This window comes from Peromyscus leucopus, chromosome 16_21 (assembly GCF_004664715.2).
Source record: "Peromyscus leucopus breed LL Stock chromosome 16_21, UCI_PerLeu_2.1, whole genome shotgun sequence".
Lineage (NCBI taxonomy): Eukaryota > Metazoa > Chordata > Mammalia > Rodentia > Cricetidae > Peromyscus > Peromyscus leucopus.
This window is the reverse complement of record NC_051084.1, coordinates 32,097,378-32,117,791: the sequence shown is the minus strand read 5'-3', so window position 1 is coordinate 32,117,791 and position 20,414 is coordinate 32,097,378. Positions and strand designations below refer to the sequence as shown.

General features: G+C 45.7%; 1 protein-coding gene across 1 annotated transcript in view; it reads right to left on the bottom strand.

Moving 5' to 3' along the window:
- The window catches only part of Mypn (myopalladin), an 87,527-nt gene that overhangs the window by 48,461 nt on the left and 18,652 nt on the right, over positions 1 to 20,414 (bottom strand). The window contains exons 3-4 of the mRNA XM_028881088.2: positions 4,707 to 4,882; positions 2,622 to 2,673 (exon numbers count right to left, since the gene is read on the bottom strand). Coding sequence (XP_028736921.1) covers positions 2,622 to 2,673; positions 4,707 to 4,882 — 228 coding nt within the window. The remainder of the gene's footprint in view (positions 1 to 2,621; positions 2,674 to 4,706; positions 4,883 to 20,414) is intronic.

Here is a 20,414-nt window from a genome sequence, read left to right as displayed (position 1 = left end):
TTAAAGAGATAACTCCCATCAGATGCTTAGCACGTCCCTGCTTCCACTGTGCTCAGGACAGATGCCTGTGGGGTCTCTGTACAATTGAGGACATAAGGACACAGAAGGAATTCCTTCCCCAGACAGGCAGCATGTGCTCTAAGAAGCGAAATTACAGGACCTATCATAGTCTCCACAGCATGTCCTACTCTCTACAGTAGGAGAGTCACTTATTTTATCACATGGCTCCTCCACATAAAGAGTATTTCCTAACCTTCACTGTGGCTAGGTGTGTCCCTATGACGACTTTCTGGACATGGGCCACGAGGGAGAGTGATGTGTGCAGCTTAAGAGAGATGACTCAAAAGGTTTGTGTGTTCCTCACTCTCTCCTTTCCTACTGAGGAGATGGGGCTCTGTGTTAGCGTGAGGTGAAGCAGAAAGCTGGATCTGGCCACCGGAGACCTACGATGTCCCATACTGGTACCTAGTAAACTGAGAAGCCCATGTGCCAGACAAATCCTGATCTGTGTGTACATGAGAAGTAAATATCTGTGTTGTTTAAGTCACAGTTAATTTGGTCTCTGTTATGTACAACTGAAAAATCTTTGTGGGTACCAAGTAAATTTAAAGCAAATAAATGAATGAGATCTCTTTCACTTATTGAAACTTGTAGATTAAAAACTCATACCCATGAGCCTTTGTAGCAGGACCCAAGACACACACACACACACACACACACCCCGCCCCCAGAGAGGAGCGATGAGCATGTGGCTGAGCAGGAGTTTATTATGGAATCCAGAGAGGGACCATTCAGACTGGGTGTGCTGATGAGTAGGAATTTCACAACAGGAAATCCCACAAAGTGCACAGTTTGAAGAAAAGATGAAAATGAATGCTGTGCTGTTTGAATGAGGTGCCAGCCACTTGGAGAGCCTGATGCAGCAGGGACAGAGGGTAGCCTGGCTGACATTCTCCTTAGTACAGCTTTGGATGGAGGCCACTGAAGATTTTTTTTAAATGTTATTTGTTTCATGTTTGGTTTTGTTTTTCTACAGATAATCTTTTCTTTTCCTTTGTTTATTTTTTTAAAGACAGTTTTCTTTGTATAGCCTTGGCTGTCCTAGAACTCGCTCTGTAGACCAGGTTGGCCTTGAACTCACAGAGATCCACCTGCCTCTGCCTCCCAAGTGTTAGGATTAAAGGCGTGTGCCACCATAAACTGGCTTCAGATAATCTTTTCTAAGCCTGGAACAGGAAGAGACCAGAATGATCTGTTTGAGAACAATTGGTACCACTTCAAAGTCTACAAAAGAGAGAGACTGGAGCAGAAAGGAAGACCTCTAAGGAGGTGATGTCGTACAGGCACACAGAGGAGGATGGGACGAAGGCCTTGTGAATGATGGTAGAAAGAGGTGAACGGCGAAAGAAATCCTTTTTTTTTTTTTTTTAATTTGTTTTTGTTTTTCTGAGACAGGGTTTCTTTGTATAGCTTCGGAGCCTGTCCTGGAACTCACTCTGTACACCAGGCTGGCCTCAAACTCATAGAGATCCTCCTGCCTCTGCCTCTTGAGTGCTGGGATCAAAGGCGTGCACCACTGCCACCCGGCTAAGAGAAATCCTTTACTTACTAATGTTCATAAGCATGAAAGAGCTAAAAGCAAGCTATTGCAAGGGAAGATGCACAGAACGTTTGAGGAACACAACGTGATTTCTTCTCTCCCAGAGTGTCCCTTCCGTGGGGAGAGCTCTGTGAAGCCTTTCTTGCTCTCTCTTCCTCTCCTCCTTCCTTGACCGATGGTGTACTATCTGAGTCCTGCATATCCTACACATGGTCGTATTCCACTGCACCTTGTCACCCTTGTCCACTTCCTGCTGTACTTCCTGTATATGTCCCTCTGCTAGACCCTAAATCTTTTTCTTTTCTTTTTCTTTTTCTTTTTCTTGGTTTTTCGAGACAGGGTTTCTCTGTGTAGCTTTGTGCCTTTCCTGGAACTCGATTTGGAGACCAGGCTGGCCTCGAACTCACAGAGATCCGCCTGGCTCTGCCTCCCGAGTGCTGGGATTAAAGGCATATGCCACCACCACCTGGCTAGGCCCTAAATCTTGAACAGGCAGGAAGCCTGTGATTTTTCTTGGTGTCCGCTGTACCTCACATAGTACCTGGGCCACAGTAGGGGCTCAATCAAGGTTGTAAAAAGTAATAACTAGATGGATAAAGCTTTATTCGGTACCACTGTTTAGCAAAAACCTATGACATGCCAAGGCATTTATATTGTCTGAAACTCACGGCAATCCTCCTGTCTCGGCCTCCCAAGTGTTGCGATTACAGGTGTGTGCCACCACACCTAGTTTTATAAGTACTATTTAAAAATGTATTTTAAAAGTTATTGGCTTACATTTTTTTAATTCTATAGCTAAAAGTATGATAATATTTCCTAAGTGGCGTTTCGTTTTTTAAATATCTGGAAGAGTTAAATTAATTTGCTGGACAGGAATTAAGCAAAAACAAATGAGTCTTGCCCAGATCTTCCTACGTATACGTACATACATGTTTTCTTATAGTGTTAGGATCTACCTCGGAACCACCTCCTTCAAGTTCTAGACATTAGCTAGGGGTTTTCTTGGGGCCATTGGAATTACCGGTTCATCTCTTCTCTGTTAGGGTCCCCTTCTGAGTCAGAGGAAGAAGCTCCTAGAGAAAGAAAGACAAGAGATGGGTTTTTTATTAATTAATTAATTTATTTATTAATTTTATTTATTTATTTTGGATCTGAGGATCGAACCCAGGGCCTTGCGCTTGCTAGGCAAGTGCTCTACCACTGAGCTAAATCCCCAACCCAAGAGATGGGGTTTTTAAGGCGACAATTGACTAAACAAATTCCTAGGCATTTTGAAGACCTGGAATAGAGTCTCGGGCTCAGGCAGGAACCTTGTGGATCCTCACATGAACATGCAGTCTGGCAAAGGGACAGTGACTCTAAGAAGCCTAAGGAGTCACTCAAGGACATGTGCCCAGTGAGCGCTACAGCTCAAAAGAATAGAGCCGTATTCTGCATCCCAGTGTGTAAAACACCTGCTGAGATCTTTGGACTCACAGGGCAGTCTTTGCAGGCATTCCCTGGCCTCATAAATCCTCACTGAGTGGGTGAAAGGGGGGATTATTCCGGATTCCAAACATTGGAGGTGTAGGTGGGCGCTCTTCCGTCCTGCCCTAATATTAACAAGTCATCCTCCATCTTGGGAGTGGGAGCATTTGATGTCCAGATGCCAGAATGGAGAAGCAAACCAACAGTGTGATCCAATCTCAGTTCTCCTCCCAGGTCCTAGATTTATTTCTCAAGATAGGAAATTCCAGGAATATCCAGGAGAGCTAAACCTGGAGCTGTTTATGGCACTCCAAAAACTTGAGGCTAAAAACATGGAACACATTCCTATCCACGTATTTACTCATTAAATGTCTGTCGAATATTCAATATGTGCCTAGTTCTGTGGAAATGATCAGAGATAAAGAGGGATGAGACCATTTGGGCCTCGCGATCTTCTCGGCAAAGGAGCGTTTAGTCCATGATCATATGATATGTAGGTGCTGGAGGCAAGGCATACCTAAGGTATTATAGAGGCAGGAAAAAGTACTAGAGAGTGGTCCTCCAGATAAAACTCAGAGGATGAAGCAAATAGGAACGGAAGCTTAATAGATAACCGAGGACTAGAGATTGATTTCTTGTCTAAAATTACTCCTCTTGGGTACTGCTGCTCAAGGGGTCACCAGACTTCTATCCCTGACTCCCCACAATGTATATTCTCAACCAGCAGTGAGGGGAAGGCAGATTATGCACATCTCTGTTCAGAACCTTCCAGAATTGCCTGTGTTGCTCAGAAGCAAAGCCCTTGCAAGGACAGATAAGGACTTAGCATCTGCTCACCCACCTCCCTCCACCTTAACCTCATCTTGGACTTCAGGCTTTATTTCCTATTGCTTTCGGCCTTGCTTGCTCTGCTCTGGCCACAGTAGCTCTTCCTGTTTTATTTAAGTTGTTTATGTTTATCATTATTACTATTATTAGTGTGTGTGTGTGTGTGTGTGTGTGTGTGTGTGTGTGTGTGTGTGTGTAAGCATGCATGAGGGTCAAATGCAACTTTTGGGAATTGGTTCTGTCCTTCCACTGTGGGTACCAGTGACCAAACTCTGGTTCCAGGCTTTTATATTTAGTGTGAAGCATCTCGCTGGCCCAACGCACTGGCTTATTTCTACCTCAAGACTGATGCTCTCTCACTTCAGGGACACTGCATTTGCTGAGTTCTCTGCCTAGAGTGATTTTCCCTTGAGTCTCCTGTGACCACCACTTAGCCTCCTCCAGGTCTTCCTTCAAATGTCACCCGGTTAGTAATGTCTTTTTTTGACCACCTAATCAAAAATGACAGCCAACACATACACACACACACACACACACACACACACACACACACACACTCCTATTCATTTTTTCTATTTCTTTTGTAATGTTATAATTTATCACCATTTATCTCATCCGTCTGCAGTTTCTCCTATTATAATGTAAATTCATTGGCACATCATCATCCATCTAAAGAGTTTTGTCTACTTGATTCATACCTGTTATCCCCAGTGTCTAGGTGGGCAGAACAGGCCCTCAGCAAATGCTTATTTAATTACACATCATGATATTTTGAGAGTGTACATCATGCTCCGGAAGCAGTCAGCTTTACCTTCTATGTAAATCTCAGCAGAAGTCGAGTCCGTCCCATAGATGTTGGAAGCAAAGCACGAGTATCGTCCCGTGTCCTCTTCAAAGGCCTCGGCGATGGTCAGGGAGTGCAGGTTGCCAGTCTGCACGATGTGGATATCTGGAGAATTTTCAAGCTCCTTGCCTTCACAATACCACCTGCAGGGAGGAGGATACGGCCATCAGACACAAGTAAAGCAGGAAAGCTGTTAGGCAGGGTGGGATTTACCTGTAATCCCAGCACTCAGGAGCTGGAGGTTGCAGAGTCAGGAGTTCAAGGTCATCCTAGGCTACTCAGTGAATCAGAGGGCAGCCTGAGCTACAGCAGACCTTGCCTCAAAACAACTAGAGCAAACACCACAGTAAACCAAACAAACAAAACTAAATAACATCAAAACCTCAGTAGCAGAGATTTTCTGAGAAGGAAACTGACAATAAGTCAGAATATTAAACAATCCTTCGTTTTGGTATTGTTCAATTTGCCACAGGGAGAAGCATTGGCAATATTCAAACCACACTGATATTTTACTCCGGAAACCGGAAAGTGATTCCTGTTGAAAATTATACAGGCGAGCTGGCTCAGAGAAGAGTTTCTACTGAGTATGCAGAGGAGCCCAGTTTGGTTCTGAGCATTCGAGGAGTCAGGTAGCTCACAACCACCTGGGGTCCCGGCTCCAGGGGATCTGAGACTCTTCTGTCCTCCAGGGGCACTACACTTCTGCATACAAACCCACACATATACACATTTAAAAAAAAAAAAAAAAGAATTACACAGCTGAGAGATGATGAGAGACCAGACACCATGGATCACAAAGCTAGGACTATGATACAGGTGTTCATTTCTTCCCAAAGTTTTGTAGCATGCACCAAGTGCTACTTCATCTTATCCGGAAGGCACCAAAAAGACAGTGTTCAGATGTCAGATGCGTTTACCTTGTGTCTGACACTATAAGAAAATTAATTCATGTTGTTACTGCTTCTCCCAGGACTGGCCTCGCCATAGCAAATAGCCCAAGTTAAATGTTTCTATGGGTGATGCATGGTTTGTTTATTTGTTTGTTTGTTTGTTTGTTTGAGACAGGGTCTCACTATGTAGCTCTGGTTGGCCTGGAACTCACTAAGACCAGGCTGGCCTCAAAACTCAAAGATCCACCTGCCTCTGCCTCTGCCTCCTGAGTGCTAGGATTAAAAGTGTGGGCCACACACCTGGCTGGTCTTTTAGTTTAATTCTATATACTTAAAATTAGAACCTTTGACCGGGTGGTGGTGGCGCACACCTTAAACCCAGCACTCAAGAGGCAGAGGCAAGCAGATCTCTGTGAGTTTGAGGTCAGCCTGGGCTACAGAGCGAGATCCAGGAAAGGCGCAAAGCTACCCAGAGAAACCCTGTCTCGAAAAACAAACCAAACCAAACAAACAAACAAACAAAAAATTAGAACCTTTTACTACAGGTAGCATATGGGTTTTTTGGGGGGAAGGGGCCCAAAAGTTTCTACAAAACAATATATGAAATTTTTAGGGTTTGGGGAAACGGCTCAGTGGTTAAGAGTGCATATTGCTCTGGCAGCAGATTGCAGTTCCATCCCAACATTCATATCAGGTGATTCAGAACTGCTTATAACTACTCCAGCTCCAGGGGATCCAACACCCTTTTCTGCCCTCCATGACCACCTACATTTATATGCACAGACACATACACATAATTAAAAAAATAATCCTTAAAAAAAGAAAAAATAGCCAGGCAGTGGTGGTGCACTCCTTTAATCCCAGCACTTGGGAGGCAGAGACAGGTGGATCTCTGTGAGTTCAAGGCTAGCCTGGTCTACAGAGTGAGTTCCAGGACAGGCTCCAAAGCTACACAGAGAAACCCTGTCTTGAAAAAAACCAAAACCAAACCAAACAAACAAACAAACAAACAAAAAACAAGAAAAAGAAAAAATATTTAAAATGTGGAAGTGCAAGATAAGAAAAATTAACATTGAAAATAGACAGAAATAGAATTTATCACATAACAGTTTTGGAAAAATCTACTGAGCACTCTCATATATATTAGTGATGATGAAAGATAATATCATTCTTACAAAAGGACTCTGGAAGTGACGCAAAATTACAGATACCTTTTATTCTTGGAACCAACAAGCTTATTGGAATCTATGCATGGAGAGACTTGGAGACACACAAAACGATAGACATACAGGCTACTCGTTGGAATAGCAAATGATTGGAAACAAACTAACTATCCACCATTAGGTTGCTGTTCTCCAAGCTGACATACAGCCACACACCGAACACTGGAGCTCCAAAATGAGGATGAGAAGAAGCACCAGGTGTCAATGTAGATGGGACTCTTTTTTTTTTGGTTTTTTCAAGACAGGGTTTCTCTGCATAGCTTTGTGCCTTTCCTGGAACTCACTTGGTAGACCCAGGCTGGCCTCGAACTCACAGAGATTCCCCCTGCCTCTGCCTCCCGAGTGTTGGGATTAAAGGACTGCGCCACCACCGCCCGGCCTTAGACAGGACTCTTTATGGGCAGTGGTGGCACACGCCTTTGATCTCAGCACTCGGGAAGCAGAGCCAGGCAGATCTCTGAGAGTCTGAGGCCAGCCTGGGCTACAGAGTGAGTTCCAGGACAGCCAGGGCTACACAAAGAAACCCTGTCTCAAAAAATCCAAAAGAAAAAAAAAAAGAAAAAGAAAAGATCTATCTTATGTCAGGAAGGCTTTGATGATATAGGATCTTCACTGAGTCTCTGTTTTGAAATTCTGTTTGTCTCGCTAATTTCACTGGAAACATTGTAAAATCTTAGAATTCTATCTCCACAAGGAGCGTCTGTCTCATCAAGGACAGTGCCTTATGCATTCTTGAAGCAGCCACAGAGCCCAGGGCAGCTCTGTCTGCTTTCTCAGGGTCTTATCTCAGCCCTCAGTGTCAAGCACGCCTCCACCCCAACATCTGCTTTTTCAGCCCTGACTCTCTTTTCTCATCTCTCTCTTTCTTTCCTTCTGTTCCAGACTCATTGGCCTTTCTGTTCTGTGAGCACACTGAGCCCTTCTCTACCATGGATCATTATTTGGTTTGTTTTTTTAATTGATAGGGGGTCTTATGATATTTAGAAAAATGATTTCCTGCCACAGCATGCTTGTGGGGGTCGGAAGACAACACGTGGGAGTCAGTTCTCTTCTCCCACTAGGTAGGCCCCAGGGATTAAACTCAGGTCATCATCAGGCTTGGTGGCAGGTGCCTATACCTGCAGGTCCTTGAGATAGGTAGGATCTTACTAGGTATCCCAGGTTGGCCTGAAACTTGTTCTGTAGCCCAGGCTGACCTTGGACTTCTGGTCCTACCTCTACCTCCTGAGTGCTGAGATTACAAATATGCACTCGCACACCTGACTTCTGTGATCCCTAAAATCATCTGCCCCAGATCTTCACAAAGATAAGTCTTGCTAAGCAAGACAACTGCTCAAATGTCACTTTCTGGGAGAGGATTCCCAGATCCTTTTCCCAGAGTGGCCTCTTTACAGCCACTCTATCATGCTAACCCAGGCATTCGTGACTTTTGTGTAGCTGTGACCAAAATACCTTAGATAACAGCATAAAGGAAGAAGGGTTGCCTTGGCTCACGGTTTCAGGGGGCTCAGTCCTCCGTTACTTGACCCCATGCACTTGGGCAGAGCATTATGGCAGCAGGAAAGTGAGTTAGAAGGAGCCTTTTGCTTCACAGCAGACAGGAAGCAGGGACAACAAGGTCGTGAGTTAGCATCATGTGCCACCTTCGAAACTACTCCCAACCACCTACTTCCTCCAACTGGGCCTGCTTCCTAAGGTTTCTAATCTTCCAACATGGCATCAGGAGCTGGATGACCATCAAATACGGAAGCCCGCGGGGGACATTTTATATCCAAACCACGGTGCCTTCATCGGTCATCCTCTCGGCACTCCCTACCGTCTGAAATGTTATAAACTTACTTTGTCCCTGTTTGCCCCCTCTCAGCACACTTTAAGACCATTGTAGACGAACCGGAAACACGTATCAACACTGAGCTTCCAATTAAACACTGCACGTTGAGCACATTTGTTGCCATTATTTTTCACTTGAAATACCTCCCCCCAACCCCACCCCCGCTGTGGGGGGTGTCAGAACCAAGTCTCTTGTAGCCAAGGCAGGTTTTAAAACTTGATAGAGGACAATGGCGACCTTGAATCTCCCAATCTTCTGACCCCACCTCCTGAATGCCGAGACTACAGAATAAGCCACAAAGCCACAAAAGCTAAGAGAATGAGGAGGACCCGGAGAGCAGACACCAGCCCTTGGGCTCGGTGGGAAGGCAGACAGCTCACACGGACACCTGGACACCAGGGCAGGCAGTTGAGGGGGGCAAACCAAGCACTCCCTTGGGGATGTCAGTGACAGGAGTTGATGCAGCCGAACCCCAGAAATCTGGGACATGGAGACATGAGATGGCTGACAACAGAGGAGAGGACACGGGGTGTAAAACAGGGGGAAAGGTTACACGTTTGGAGCATGAGCCTGCACCCCAGGTCATTGCCCCTCAGCTGAGCAGTGGGCCGTCCTCCCAGGAAGGCCAAACTGCTGGGTGAGGGAGCCTCGGTCCCAGAAGAGAACACGAGAAAGCAGGGAAAAATCAGGGGAAGGGCTTAACCCCACAGACTTGAAATTTCACAGACTGATGGTAGAATTCAGACAAATTTGTTTCACATTCAAACAAGAAAGGGCAAAATCACCACCACCAAGAGCCAGGCCAAGAATAGATTATGTTAAACGAACAACACGTCTTGTCCTCTGGAGCTGCGGGCTTGGAATCCATGAATGCAGGGGCGGGAATCATATTTGCATGGAGATGCGCAGACTTTGTGGGTTAGTGTTTTCCCAACAGTATACAACAGCAACCATCATCATAGCATTTACTATGTCAGGCATCCTCTCACTTATGCATTTAACTTTTTATTACATTTATTTATTTTTGGGTGTGTACTGTAGCATGTGTGGGGGCCAGAGGACAACTTGTGGGATTTGGTTCTTTTCTTCCATCATGTGGGGCCCCCGGGATAAATTTTGTAGCAAGTACACTTATCTCAGCTAAGCCCTCTTGCTGTCTGTACACACACACACACACACACACACACACACACACACACACACACAGCTTTCTATTTAATTTTTTTTTAAAACACAGGGCCTCACTGTGTATTCCCAGCTAGCCTCTAATTCACTGTATAGACCAGACTGGGTTCAGACTCACAGAGATCCACCTGACTCTGCCTCCCAAGATTTAGGATTAAAATATGTGCGACCATGCCTAGCCTTTAAATTTTTATTTATTTATTTAGTGTTTCAAGACAGGATTTTTCTCTGTAACAGTCTTGGCTGTCTTGGAATTCACTCTGTAGAAAAGGCTGACCTCGAACTTATAGACATCCACCTGGCTCTGCCTCCCAAATGCTGGGATCAAAGGTGTGCGCCACGGCTGCTCGGCTAAAATTTATTCTTAAGCTAGCAACCAGAGTCGCTGGTTTCACTGTGGCCTTGTCACACCCATGTGACATCGTCCCTTGTCTGATGTGTGCTTCCGCCATGCCACCCCTCATCTCCCTCTGCAGCTCTCTCTTTCTTCTCCCAGACAGCTGTCCCCACACCTCCTGTCAGGTCACACCTGTTCTGTTAGCCTCTCTTTCCCTCCAGCCTGAAAGATGCAACCCTCCCCTCTCACATCATCTAGATGTATTTTAAAGCACACAGGAAGGCTTGGGGTCATAGCTCCGTGGCCAGGTGACTGCCTACCACACATGAGACCTTGGCCCCAAACACCACGACCCTAAAGCGAAAAAGGTATATATGGGACAATATGCATCAATCATGTGCCAACAATAAATAAAACACATAGTTTTATATAGGGGACTTGAGCATCATAGATGTTGATTTCCACAGGGGACTTCCCTGGTAACAGTGGGGTGCTGGGTAAACAAAGAAAAACTCTTCTCCCTGCAAGGGGGAGTCAAGGACAATTTCCCAGTAACAAGCAAAGAAGCACTGAATATTTTTTGGTAGAACAACGTGGCAATACATTGAGAAACATAACAAGTAACATCCAGGTGCTAAGTTACCGTCAACAGACAAGGAAGTCAGTAGAGAACAGCTTACACCAGAGTACTAAGTAGAGTACTAAGTAAAGTACTAAGTAGAGTACTAAGCAAGCAATGTCATGGTCAGCACATCGACGAGCCGGCGTCTCTCACTTTCTGTGAGAACAAAAGCGAGATTATTTGCCCTTTGTGTTCGAGGTTCTACTGATGAGGCAAAAGTAAAGAGAGCTCAGAGTGGCTGAGCCACGTGAGCTGAAGCATGTCACAGAGCTGACTGTGGTGCTGGGCCCCCCACACCCACAAAGAGCAAGCTCAGTCAAAGCAACAGAAATCATGACTAAATTTTATCAGCTCTTTCCGCCCCCCCTCCCAGTCTCACTATAGTCTGGGCTGGCCTAGAACTCACCACGTGGACCAGCTTAGCCTCTGCCTTCCAGCTGCTGGAATGAAAGTTGTGTGCCAGCGACTTTTTATTAACCTTGAGTGCGTGTTTTTTAGTATTCTGGGTGATGGAATGGGACGTGGTATAGGGCGTTTCTGCTGCGTGTGGGAAGGTCCTTGTGCTGGGCTTGAATTGAAGGTTAAACTGTTTGATGCATGAAGTGGTATTTTAACTTGGAAGGAAGACTGATAGACAGGTTATGGAGGCTCAGACGTGGGTATTCACAGACATTTTTCTTACAAATCAAAGGAAGCAAACTTGTCATCTTAAGTAAAAATAACGGACGGCATTTGTTGCTAATGGGTGAAAAAAAAAAATGTGTTTTCCAGGAGAAATTAGAAAACTTTTGTGTCTCCCACAGTGACTTTAGGTTTCTTAACTATCTTAAAGATTTTTTAGTTTTTGTTTTTACTGAAATTAATGACTTAACAAAAGAGTGTTGCTTTTTTTTGTTTTTATTTTTTCGAGACAGGGTTTCTCTGTGTAGCTTTGCGCCTGTCCTGGAACTCCCTCTGTAGCCCAGGCTGGCCTCGAACTCACAGAGATCCACCTGGCTCTGCCTCCTGGGATTAAAGGTGTGCGCCACCCCTGCCTGCCTGAGTTTTGCTTTTTTTTTTGTTATTTTTGTCTCATGCCCCGCCCCATGCCCCCCAAGCTGAGGACCGAACCCAGGGCTTTGCGCTTGCTAGGCAAGCGCTCTACCACTGAGCTAAATCCCCAAACCCCGAGTTTTGCTTTTTTTTAATGACAGATGAGAAATATGTTACTTTTTGGAAGATCTGTACTCATTTTCCAAAGAACAGATGGAAGATATTGTCCCTGCAGAGTTCAAAATGGTCCACTGGGGTTTTTTTTTTTTTTGTTGGTGTTGGTGTTTTTTGGGTTTTTGTTTTTTGTTTTTTGTTTGGTTTTTCGAGACAGGGTTTCTCCGTATAGTTTTGTGCCTTTCCTGGAACTCACTTTATAGACCAGGCTGGCCTCGAACTCACAGAGATCCATCCACCTGCCTCTGCCTCCCGAGTGCTGGGATTAAAGGCGTGTGCCACCACCGCCCGGCAGTCCACTGGGTTTTAATCCATCGCAGGACAAAAGTTCTTTGGCGGGGCTCGGATTTCCCACTGCGGCTAACCTTTAGGAAGCTGAAGTCGGAAACCGCTGCGGAACACTTCAGTTTCCGACTCCCTGTCAGTCAGAGCCTCGCTGACTTCAGCCCAAACAGTGCATTACATTACAGTAAGGCCAGTGCAAAAGCGAATTCGAGAATTGTAAAAATACGTGCAGCAGGGCTGGGTAGCACATGTGTATCACGCATACAAACCATACAAACACAAACTAAAGCGATGGCGCTCTTCTAGCCTAACCTTTTTTTTGGGGAAATAGTTATTCTTCCTCAAATTGTTTAGAGTGACATATTTATTAGCATTGTTATTTTAAAATGAATGAATATTGGAAACACTCTGTCGCTTTAATTTCAAACATGAGATGTAATTATCACTCACAAAAACAAAACTTCTAGACTGGAGGCCGTAGGTCCGGAGACAGAGTGCTTGTTTAGCGTGTTTGATAACCCAAGTTCAATTCCTGCACAGAAAGGGGAAAGGGAGGGGGAGGGGAGGGGTATGAGGAGTGTGGGGGGGAAGGAGGGAGGAGGAGGAAGAAGAGGAAGGAGGGGAAAGAGACAACAAAACCCCTCCTTCTAGACCTCAGTGATCTTTAAGATTATAAAGGGCGCCGGGTGGTGGTGGCGGCGGCGCACACCTTTAGTCCCAGCACTCGGGAGGCAGAGGCAGGTGGATCTCTGTGAGTTCGAGGCCAGCCTGGGCTACCAAGTGAGTTCCAGGAAAGGCACAAAACTGCACAGAGAAACCCTGTCTTAAAAAAAACAAAACAAAAAAAATTATAAAGGGCATTATAACAATAAGATTGAGAAGCACTGGTATACTGTGAGAAACTAACAGGAAACTCCAAGGAGAACTGAAAGCAGTCTGTGCTATATTTGCATTTTTTTTCTTTTTTCAGGTAGTTTCTCACTGAATGGCCCTGGATAGCATGGAACTCAATTTGTAAACCAGGCTGGCCTCAGACTCACAACCACCCGCCTCTGCCACTGGGGTCATGCCACCACACCCTGAGCAGTATTTCAATTTTCACAGTTACATTTTATGTGTATTGGTGTTTTGGTTGCACGTATATCTTGTTAGTATTCTGACTCCCCCCCACCCCCCTACAGAGTTTCTCTGTGTAGCTTTGAGCCTGGAACTCACTCTGTAGCCCAGGCTGGCCTCAAATTCACAGAGATCCTCCTGCCTCTGCTTCCCGAGTGCTGGGATTAAAGGCGTGCACCACCACCGCCCAGCTAGTATTCTGACTTCTGATCCGTCCCTTGGAGACCTGCTCAGCATCCTGATGTAAAGTCCACTTTAAAAGGAAAACCCGCCCCTCCCCCTCTCCATTCCCATGAGATGTGCACCCTCGACCCATCTCCCCCTCCCTTTTTTCCTCTCTCCTCTTTCTGTCTTTCCCTCTTTCCCTCTCTTTCTCTTCATCTCTCTATTATAATAAACTCATTTCCACGTGGGTTGTGAATGAATGTCCACCCGCCGTCGCCCCTGCAGCCAGCACCACCGCCGTGCCCACATGCCATGCCTCGCCTGCACAGCATGTTTTCCCCCAAGCGTGGGACACCCTGGCCCCGGGGTCCCCCCTGAGCGCAATCTATCATATCTGTGTACCATGTGTATGCCTGGTACTCATGGAGGGGGATGGATCTCCTGAGACTGGAGTTACAGAGGGCTGTAAGCTGCTATGCGAGTGTTGGGAATTTAGCCCGGGTCTTCTGGCAGAGCACACAGTGCTCCTGGCCACTTAACTATCTCTCTAGTGTCTGCATTTGAATTTTTAAGCAATGCATCAGGGTTTCTGGGGTTTTTTTTTTGTTGTTGTTTTCTAAAACAAAGTAGTTGTTTTCAAACAAATAAATGCCTTCCTTTACATAAACATTATAGGATTGTCTCAATTCTTTAGGTAAGATTTCTCCTTACCAAAGGAGAGTGGGATCATGTCCAGTAATTCGATAGCCAGAGGGAGTTAAGTGGGGTGGGTTCGAATGCCTGAGCCCTTTGTCAGAGCATTGTCATCCTTACTCAGACGTCCAGGGCCAAAGACCAGTCCCTTTATCTCTGACTTTAACATCGAGATCCACTCAGAAACCAGAGTGCTCAGGCTGCCTCCCGAAAGGCTGCTGGTAACATACCCAGCTACCCTGCAGCCATCGGAGGGTGGGAGAGAGAGGTCTGACCTGGAAACTGCCTATGTTAGTGAACGCTTTGGTAGAGACGCTCTCAGTCACCCCCGGTTTTCAGAATGCCAATCCTAATACAGTCACAGAATGGCAGGAGGTGCCCAGCGTGATTCATGACTCAGAAGAAATGAGTCACTGGGTTGGGGAAACAGGGCAGATCCAAACCTACCTTCTACATAATGCAGTCACCTGCCAAGCCTGCTGATTCGGCCAGCTACCAAGCCAGGGAAGGGAGGCACTCAAGAAATAAGTTTTCCAGATTTAACTCTCTCTTTCTGTCTCTCTGTCTCTAGCTGTCTCTTGGCTGCCTATCATTACCAATTGCCACTCTACTGTTAGATTACTAGTGCAGCTAAAGCATGCCTTGGGTAAATATTGTGACTTGTCATTTTAGCACGTTAACAAGTTCTAAGTATAATTTGAATGTGCTGCTCTGACTCACCAGTAATAGCGCTGGTTATGGGAGCGATTGCTCAGAGTCCTCTTTTACCCTTGCCCTAGTCCTTCCAAAGTCCCCATCTCACCTTCTGTTATTTCATTAGCCTGTTCCTTTTCCTTCCTGGGACCTACAGATGATGTATAGTTCCATATTTATTTGAAGGTTCATGTGTTTAACGTCTCTTTCCTTAGCTGGATGTGAAAACCACAAGAGCTATCAAGGACTAGAAGCTATGTTGTATTTTCAAACAGTTTACATTCTCCACCACCACCACCACCCCCTTTCTTTTTAGGTTTTTTCAAGACAGGGTTTCTCTGTGGCTTTGGAGCCTATCCTGGAATTCACTCTGTAGACCAGGCTGGCCTCGAACTCACAGAGATCCGCCTGCCTCTGCCTCCCAAGTGCTGGGATTAACGGGTTGGGGATTTAGCTCAGTGGTAGAGCGCTTGCCTAGCAAGCACAAGGCCCTGGGTTCGGTCCTTAACACCGGAAAAAAAAAAAAAAAACCAAGTGCTGGGATTAAAGGGTTGCACTATGTTCTCACTTTAAAATTCTATGTGTATGTGAGTTTGCATGCATGCGTATGTGTGAAAGTCAGAGGGCAACCCAACCCCTTGGGTATCACCTACGGGAATGTCATCCACCTCCTTTGAGACAGGGTTTCTCACTGTCCTGGAGTTCACCAATTAGGCCAGACTGGCTGGTCAGGGAGTCTTGGGGACACCATGTCTCCCCACCGTCTCAGCACTGGGGTTACAAAGCCCCAGCATGCCTAGCGTTTTTAATGCAGACTCTAGAAAAGGAACTCAGGCTCTCAGGCTTGCGTGGTGAGCACCTTGCTGACTAAGCTATCTTCCTAGCCTTGTACTCGATTTGTGACATAACTTGTTTTCAATGTTTACTGTTTACTCCTAAATTAATAAGTTTCAGTCTCCCTTATCCACTGACTGCAGTTGGGGGGGGGGGACTTCCACTCATGAGAAGGCAGCGTGTCTGTGGGAGGAAAGACCAAGCTTTAAGGTTACTGAAAATGTGTCAGTTTAGCTGGGTGTGGGGTCGTGCATCTTTAATCCCCGCAGTTCAAGGGGCAGAGACAGTCAGAGCTCTGAGTTTGAGGAGGGACTGGTCTACACAGTGAGTTCCAGGAAAGCCAGGGCTACACAGAGAAACATTGTCTTGAAAAAAGAAGCAAGAAAGAATAGAATTCTGTGTGACTTCTTCCAGGTGGGAGCTGGTTGGCAACACAAGGGAAGCACAATGTATCGCGTTAAGCTGATGTATCATTTGAAGACACTGAGCCCACCTCTTGCCACTTAGCTACATTTACCGAGAACAAAGGAGACTGAAAAAGGAGGAGGAACGCAATTCCTGAGCCTGGGCTGACCTTGGATTCCCCATCTTCTCCTCCCCAGTGCTGGGATTATGATCGTGCTCACCATAGCTGGCTCCCAGTATTTTTTATTTTTTTGAGACAGGGTTTCGTATATCCCAGGCTGGCCTCTAACTCCCTCCGGAGCTGAGGATGACCTTGTGTGTCTGACCCTCCTGCCTCCCCCTTTTTGAGTTTATCTACTGCTGGGGATCAGAGCCAGGGCTTTGTGCCTACCAGGCAGAGCTCTACCAGCTGAATTCCATCCCCTAAAATAATACATTTTAAAGACTAAATTACTGTGGTGAGGGCTCACCTGCCCCAAACTTTAATTGCTTCTTTCTAGAAACTTTCTTTTCTTCAACCCCTTGCTTTTATGTCTAAATTACTACACAATTTGCTTATTTATTAAAGTTATCATTTATTATCTCTTCTCCTTCACAGAATGTGGTATTTCAGAGAACGTCCCTTTCCTTAAGGGACTCCAGTGACCCTGAAACATTTCCTGATACATAGTAATTGTTATTGAAAGAGCAAACAGACAGATTTTCAGGTTTTTGCTTTCATTAATTTGGTGTACTGGAGTCTTCCTGCGTCACATGTTTAAAAGTATAATTTATTCCTTTGTTTGTCCACTATGATTTTTTGGGGGTGGGGTGGAGTGAGGAGAGAGTGTATACATGCTTCTGTGCTTGCACAGGTAGAGGCCAGAGGTCAAACAGTAGGTGTCTTCCCCAGTTCCCCTCTGCCTACATAGTTATTTATTTGTTTGTTTGTTTATTTGTTTATTCAGGGCAGGGTTTCCCATTGGCCTGGCGCTCACAGACTTGATGCGGGTGGTGTGGCTGGCTAGCATGCACCAGAGGTCACCCTGTTCCGTCTTCCGGGCTCTGGGACCACAGCATACTACCGTGCCTAGGTTATTACATGCACGCCGAGGAGCCAAACTCAAGCCCTCAGGCTTAGGAAACATTTTACCAAATGGGCTGTCCCTGGCCCCTGCTAGGTTACATCTTCTAGAATGAACTCTTGTGTTTGCTCCCCGGGGGAGCCGTCTCCGACTTGATTTTCCCGAGTTGTTTGAAATCCTGGCCTGCTCAGGACTCTCGGCTCTGATTACAGGAGACAATGGTTTCTGGTGATTGCCGGGGAAAGGCCGTGGAGATTTCAGCTAGGCAGACACTGTGTACCAGAAGTGCCTCAATCCTCCTGACTATTGTTAGCCATCTGGGCCACTGCCCGGTCCCTCCAGAACGCTCGCTGCCTTGGCCCCTGGATTCAGGGCTGCGCTTGGTGCTCAGCCCAAGCACAGAAAGTGGGAAGCCCTGACCCGCACAGCTGCACTAAGTGTAGTCCCAGGTTAATCACGCTGACTGCCTGAGTCCTCTCCTCGTCACTGGGTCTTTCCCCTCTGGGTCTGGAGCATGCCCAGAAGAGACCCTAGTACCTAGGCCATCTTTCCTATGATTTGGATATGTTGTTTCCTTGCCAGTCAGGGTTCTGCCTAATATGTCAGTGAAGCTTCAGGTTTCCTCGAGACCCTTCCGAGGCCTCATTACTGTATATTTAGGAGGTAGCGTTATTTATCTTAAAGAGGATACCTCCGGTTTGTGTGTGTGTGTGTGTGTGTGTGTGTGTGTGTGTGTGTGTGTACACATAAAGACTCACAAAACTGGCATCTGTCTTCTAAACGGGATTTCTACGTAACGGTCACCATTCTGATCAACAGGTAAGCAAGGAACGACAGGACAGAGGCAGAAAGAAAGACCATGTGAACAAACCCATAGCTAAACTTTCATCATTTCAGCAGTTGGGGAATGAGGGAAGTCTCCCAAATGAGAACATTTTGTGAATTCAGCAAGGCTGTGAAAGTCAATTGTATTTCTACACACGACAAATACAACATGCCATTTTTTTTTAATGATACCATTTATAGTTGCATTAAAAAAAATGAAACTCAGCCGGGCAGCGGGGGCACATGCCTTTCATCCCAGCACTTGGGAGGCAGAGGCAGGAGAATCTCAGTGAGTTCGAGGTCAGCCTGGTCTACAGAGTGAGTTCCAGGACAGCCAGGACTGTTACACAGAAAAACCTTATGTCAAAAAAAAAAAAAAGAAAAAGAAAAAAGAAAAGAAAAAAAAAAGAAAAAAAAGAAAGAAAGAGGAAAAAAGAAAGAAAGAAATACCTGTGAATAAAGGTTACCAGAGATTTGGTAAGACCGACAGAAATGACTTGAAATCTTCACTGAGATAACTGTCACAGGCCCGGGAGGCAGCTCAGTGGAGTGATTGCCTAGCACACGGCTCAGGTTCCATTCCCAGTAACACAGTCTCTCCTGTAATCCTTGCACTCAAGAGACACGGGGAGGGGGAGGAGCTCATGAGAAGGTCAGCCTGGGAGTTCCGGGCCAGTGGGAACTGCAAAACCCTGTTCCAAAAAACCTAAAGTCCAAACCAAACAAAACAAATTTGTTAAAGGATACCTAAGGAAATGGAAAAATACACTGTGTCTCTGACATTAAAGCTTTTCTTTTCTGAGACAGGGTTTAACCACATAGCCCAGACTGACCTGAAGCTACTCTGTGGCTCAGGGGGATCTGGAACTGGTGGTCCTTCCTGGTCCTTCGGCTTCACCCTCCCACGTAGCTGGGATGACAGGCCTGCTCCGCCAAGCTCAGCTAATGTCCAGACTACTTTTAAAAAAATCTTACAAAAAAGAAAAGACTAAGCAATTCCATAGAACAATAAGAACACCTAGGGCCAGCAAGATGGCTCCGGCTAAAAGCGTTCGCTGACAAGCCTGAAGGCCTGAACTCTGTCCCAGGAACCCACACAGTGGGAGGAGAGAACTGACTCCTGCAAGTTATCCTCTGACCTCCATATTGACACCATGGCGTAGGAATACACAAAGTAAATAAATAAAGTTAAAAATGAAACAACTAGCCAGGCGGTGGTGGCGCACGCCTTTAATCCCAGCACTCTGGAGGCAGAGCCAGGTGGATCTCTGTGAGTTCAAGGCCAGCCTGGTCTCCAAAGCGAGTTCCAGGAAAGGCGCAAAGGTACACAGAGAAACCCTGTCTAGAAAAACCAAAAAAAAAAAAAAAAAAAAAAAAAAAAAAAAAAAATGAAACGACTAAATAATATGAGACAGCACCTTCATCCCCATTATAATGGTTAAACTGGTAGCATCAGTATTGGCAACGATGCAGAATAACCAAAATCCTTACATTATTTTAGTGAGAACATAAACCAGGACAATTCTTTGGGAAAATAATTTGCTGCTATTATGAAGTTGCAGTTATGCGTGCACTGCCTACAGTCCCATCCCTACCCACACTAACCTAACAGGTAAAACTCATTCATGGGATAGACTGGAAGTATATACCATTATTCGTGTGGGAAAAAAAAAAAAAAAAAACACTGAACAAACCCGATGTACACGGGTAACACAGCAATCTAGCCATGCGATAACATGCTGCACAGCAATGGAAATGAGTGAACAGTTATAGATACTTAAGGAAGCAAAGTCACGGAGCAAAAGAATATCGACAGTCTCATTGCATTCATCTGGTTTCGGTGCTTGTCCTGGATCTCGCTCTGTAGCCCAGGCTGGCCTCGAACTCACAGAGATCTGCCTGGCTCTGCCTCCCGAGTGCTTGGATTAAAGACGTGTGCCACTGCCACCTGGCACATTCATCTAAATTTTTTACACGACCGACTTACTACACACTTAATTTTTTTAAAAGTTAATACTTACACATGGGGGCAGGGGCGGGGGAGGTATGCACATGCCATGGTGTGCGTGTGGAGGCTGGAGGACAGCCTGCAGGAGTTCAGCTCTCTCCCTCCACCCTGTGCGCACTGCGGATCAAATTCAGGTGGTCAGCCTTGGTGGCAAGCACCTTCACCTGCCCAGCCATCTCGCTGACCCCTAACTTTTTTTTTTCTTTTTTTAATTATAGACAGAGTAGACCCACACACATTGCTAGACGTCATTAATTATCAACACGTTATCAGCAGCTTGTTAAAATACAGTT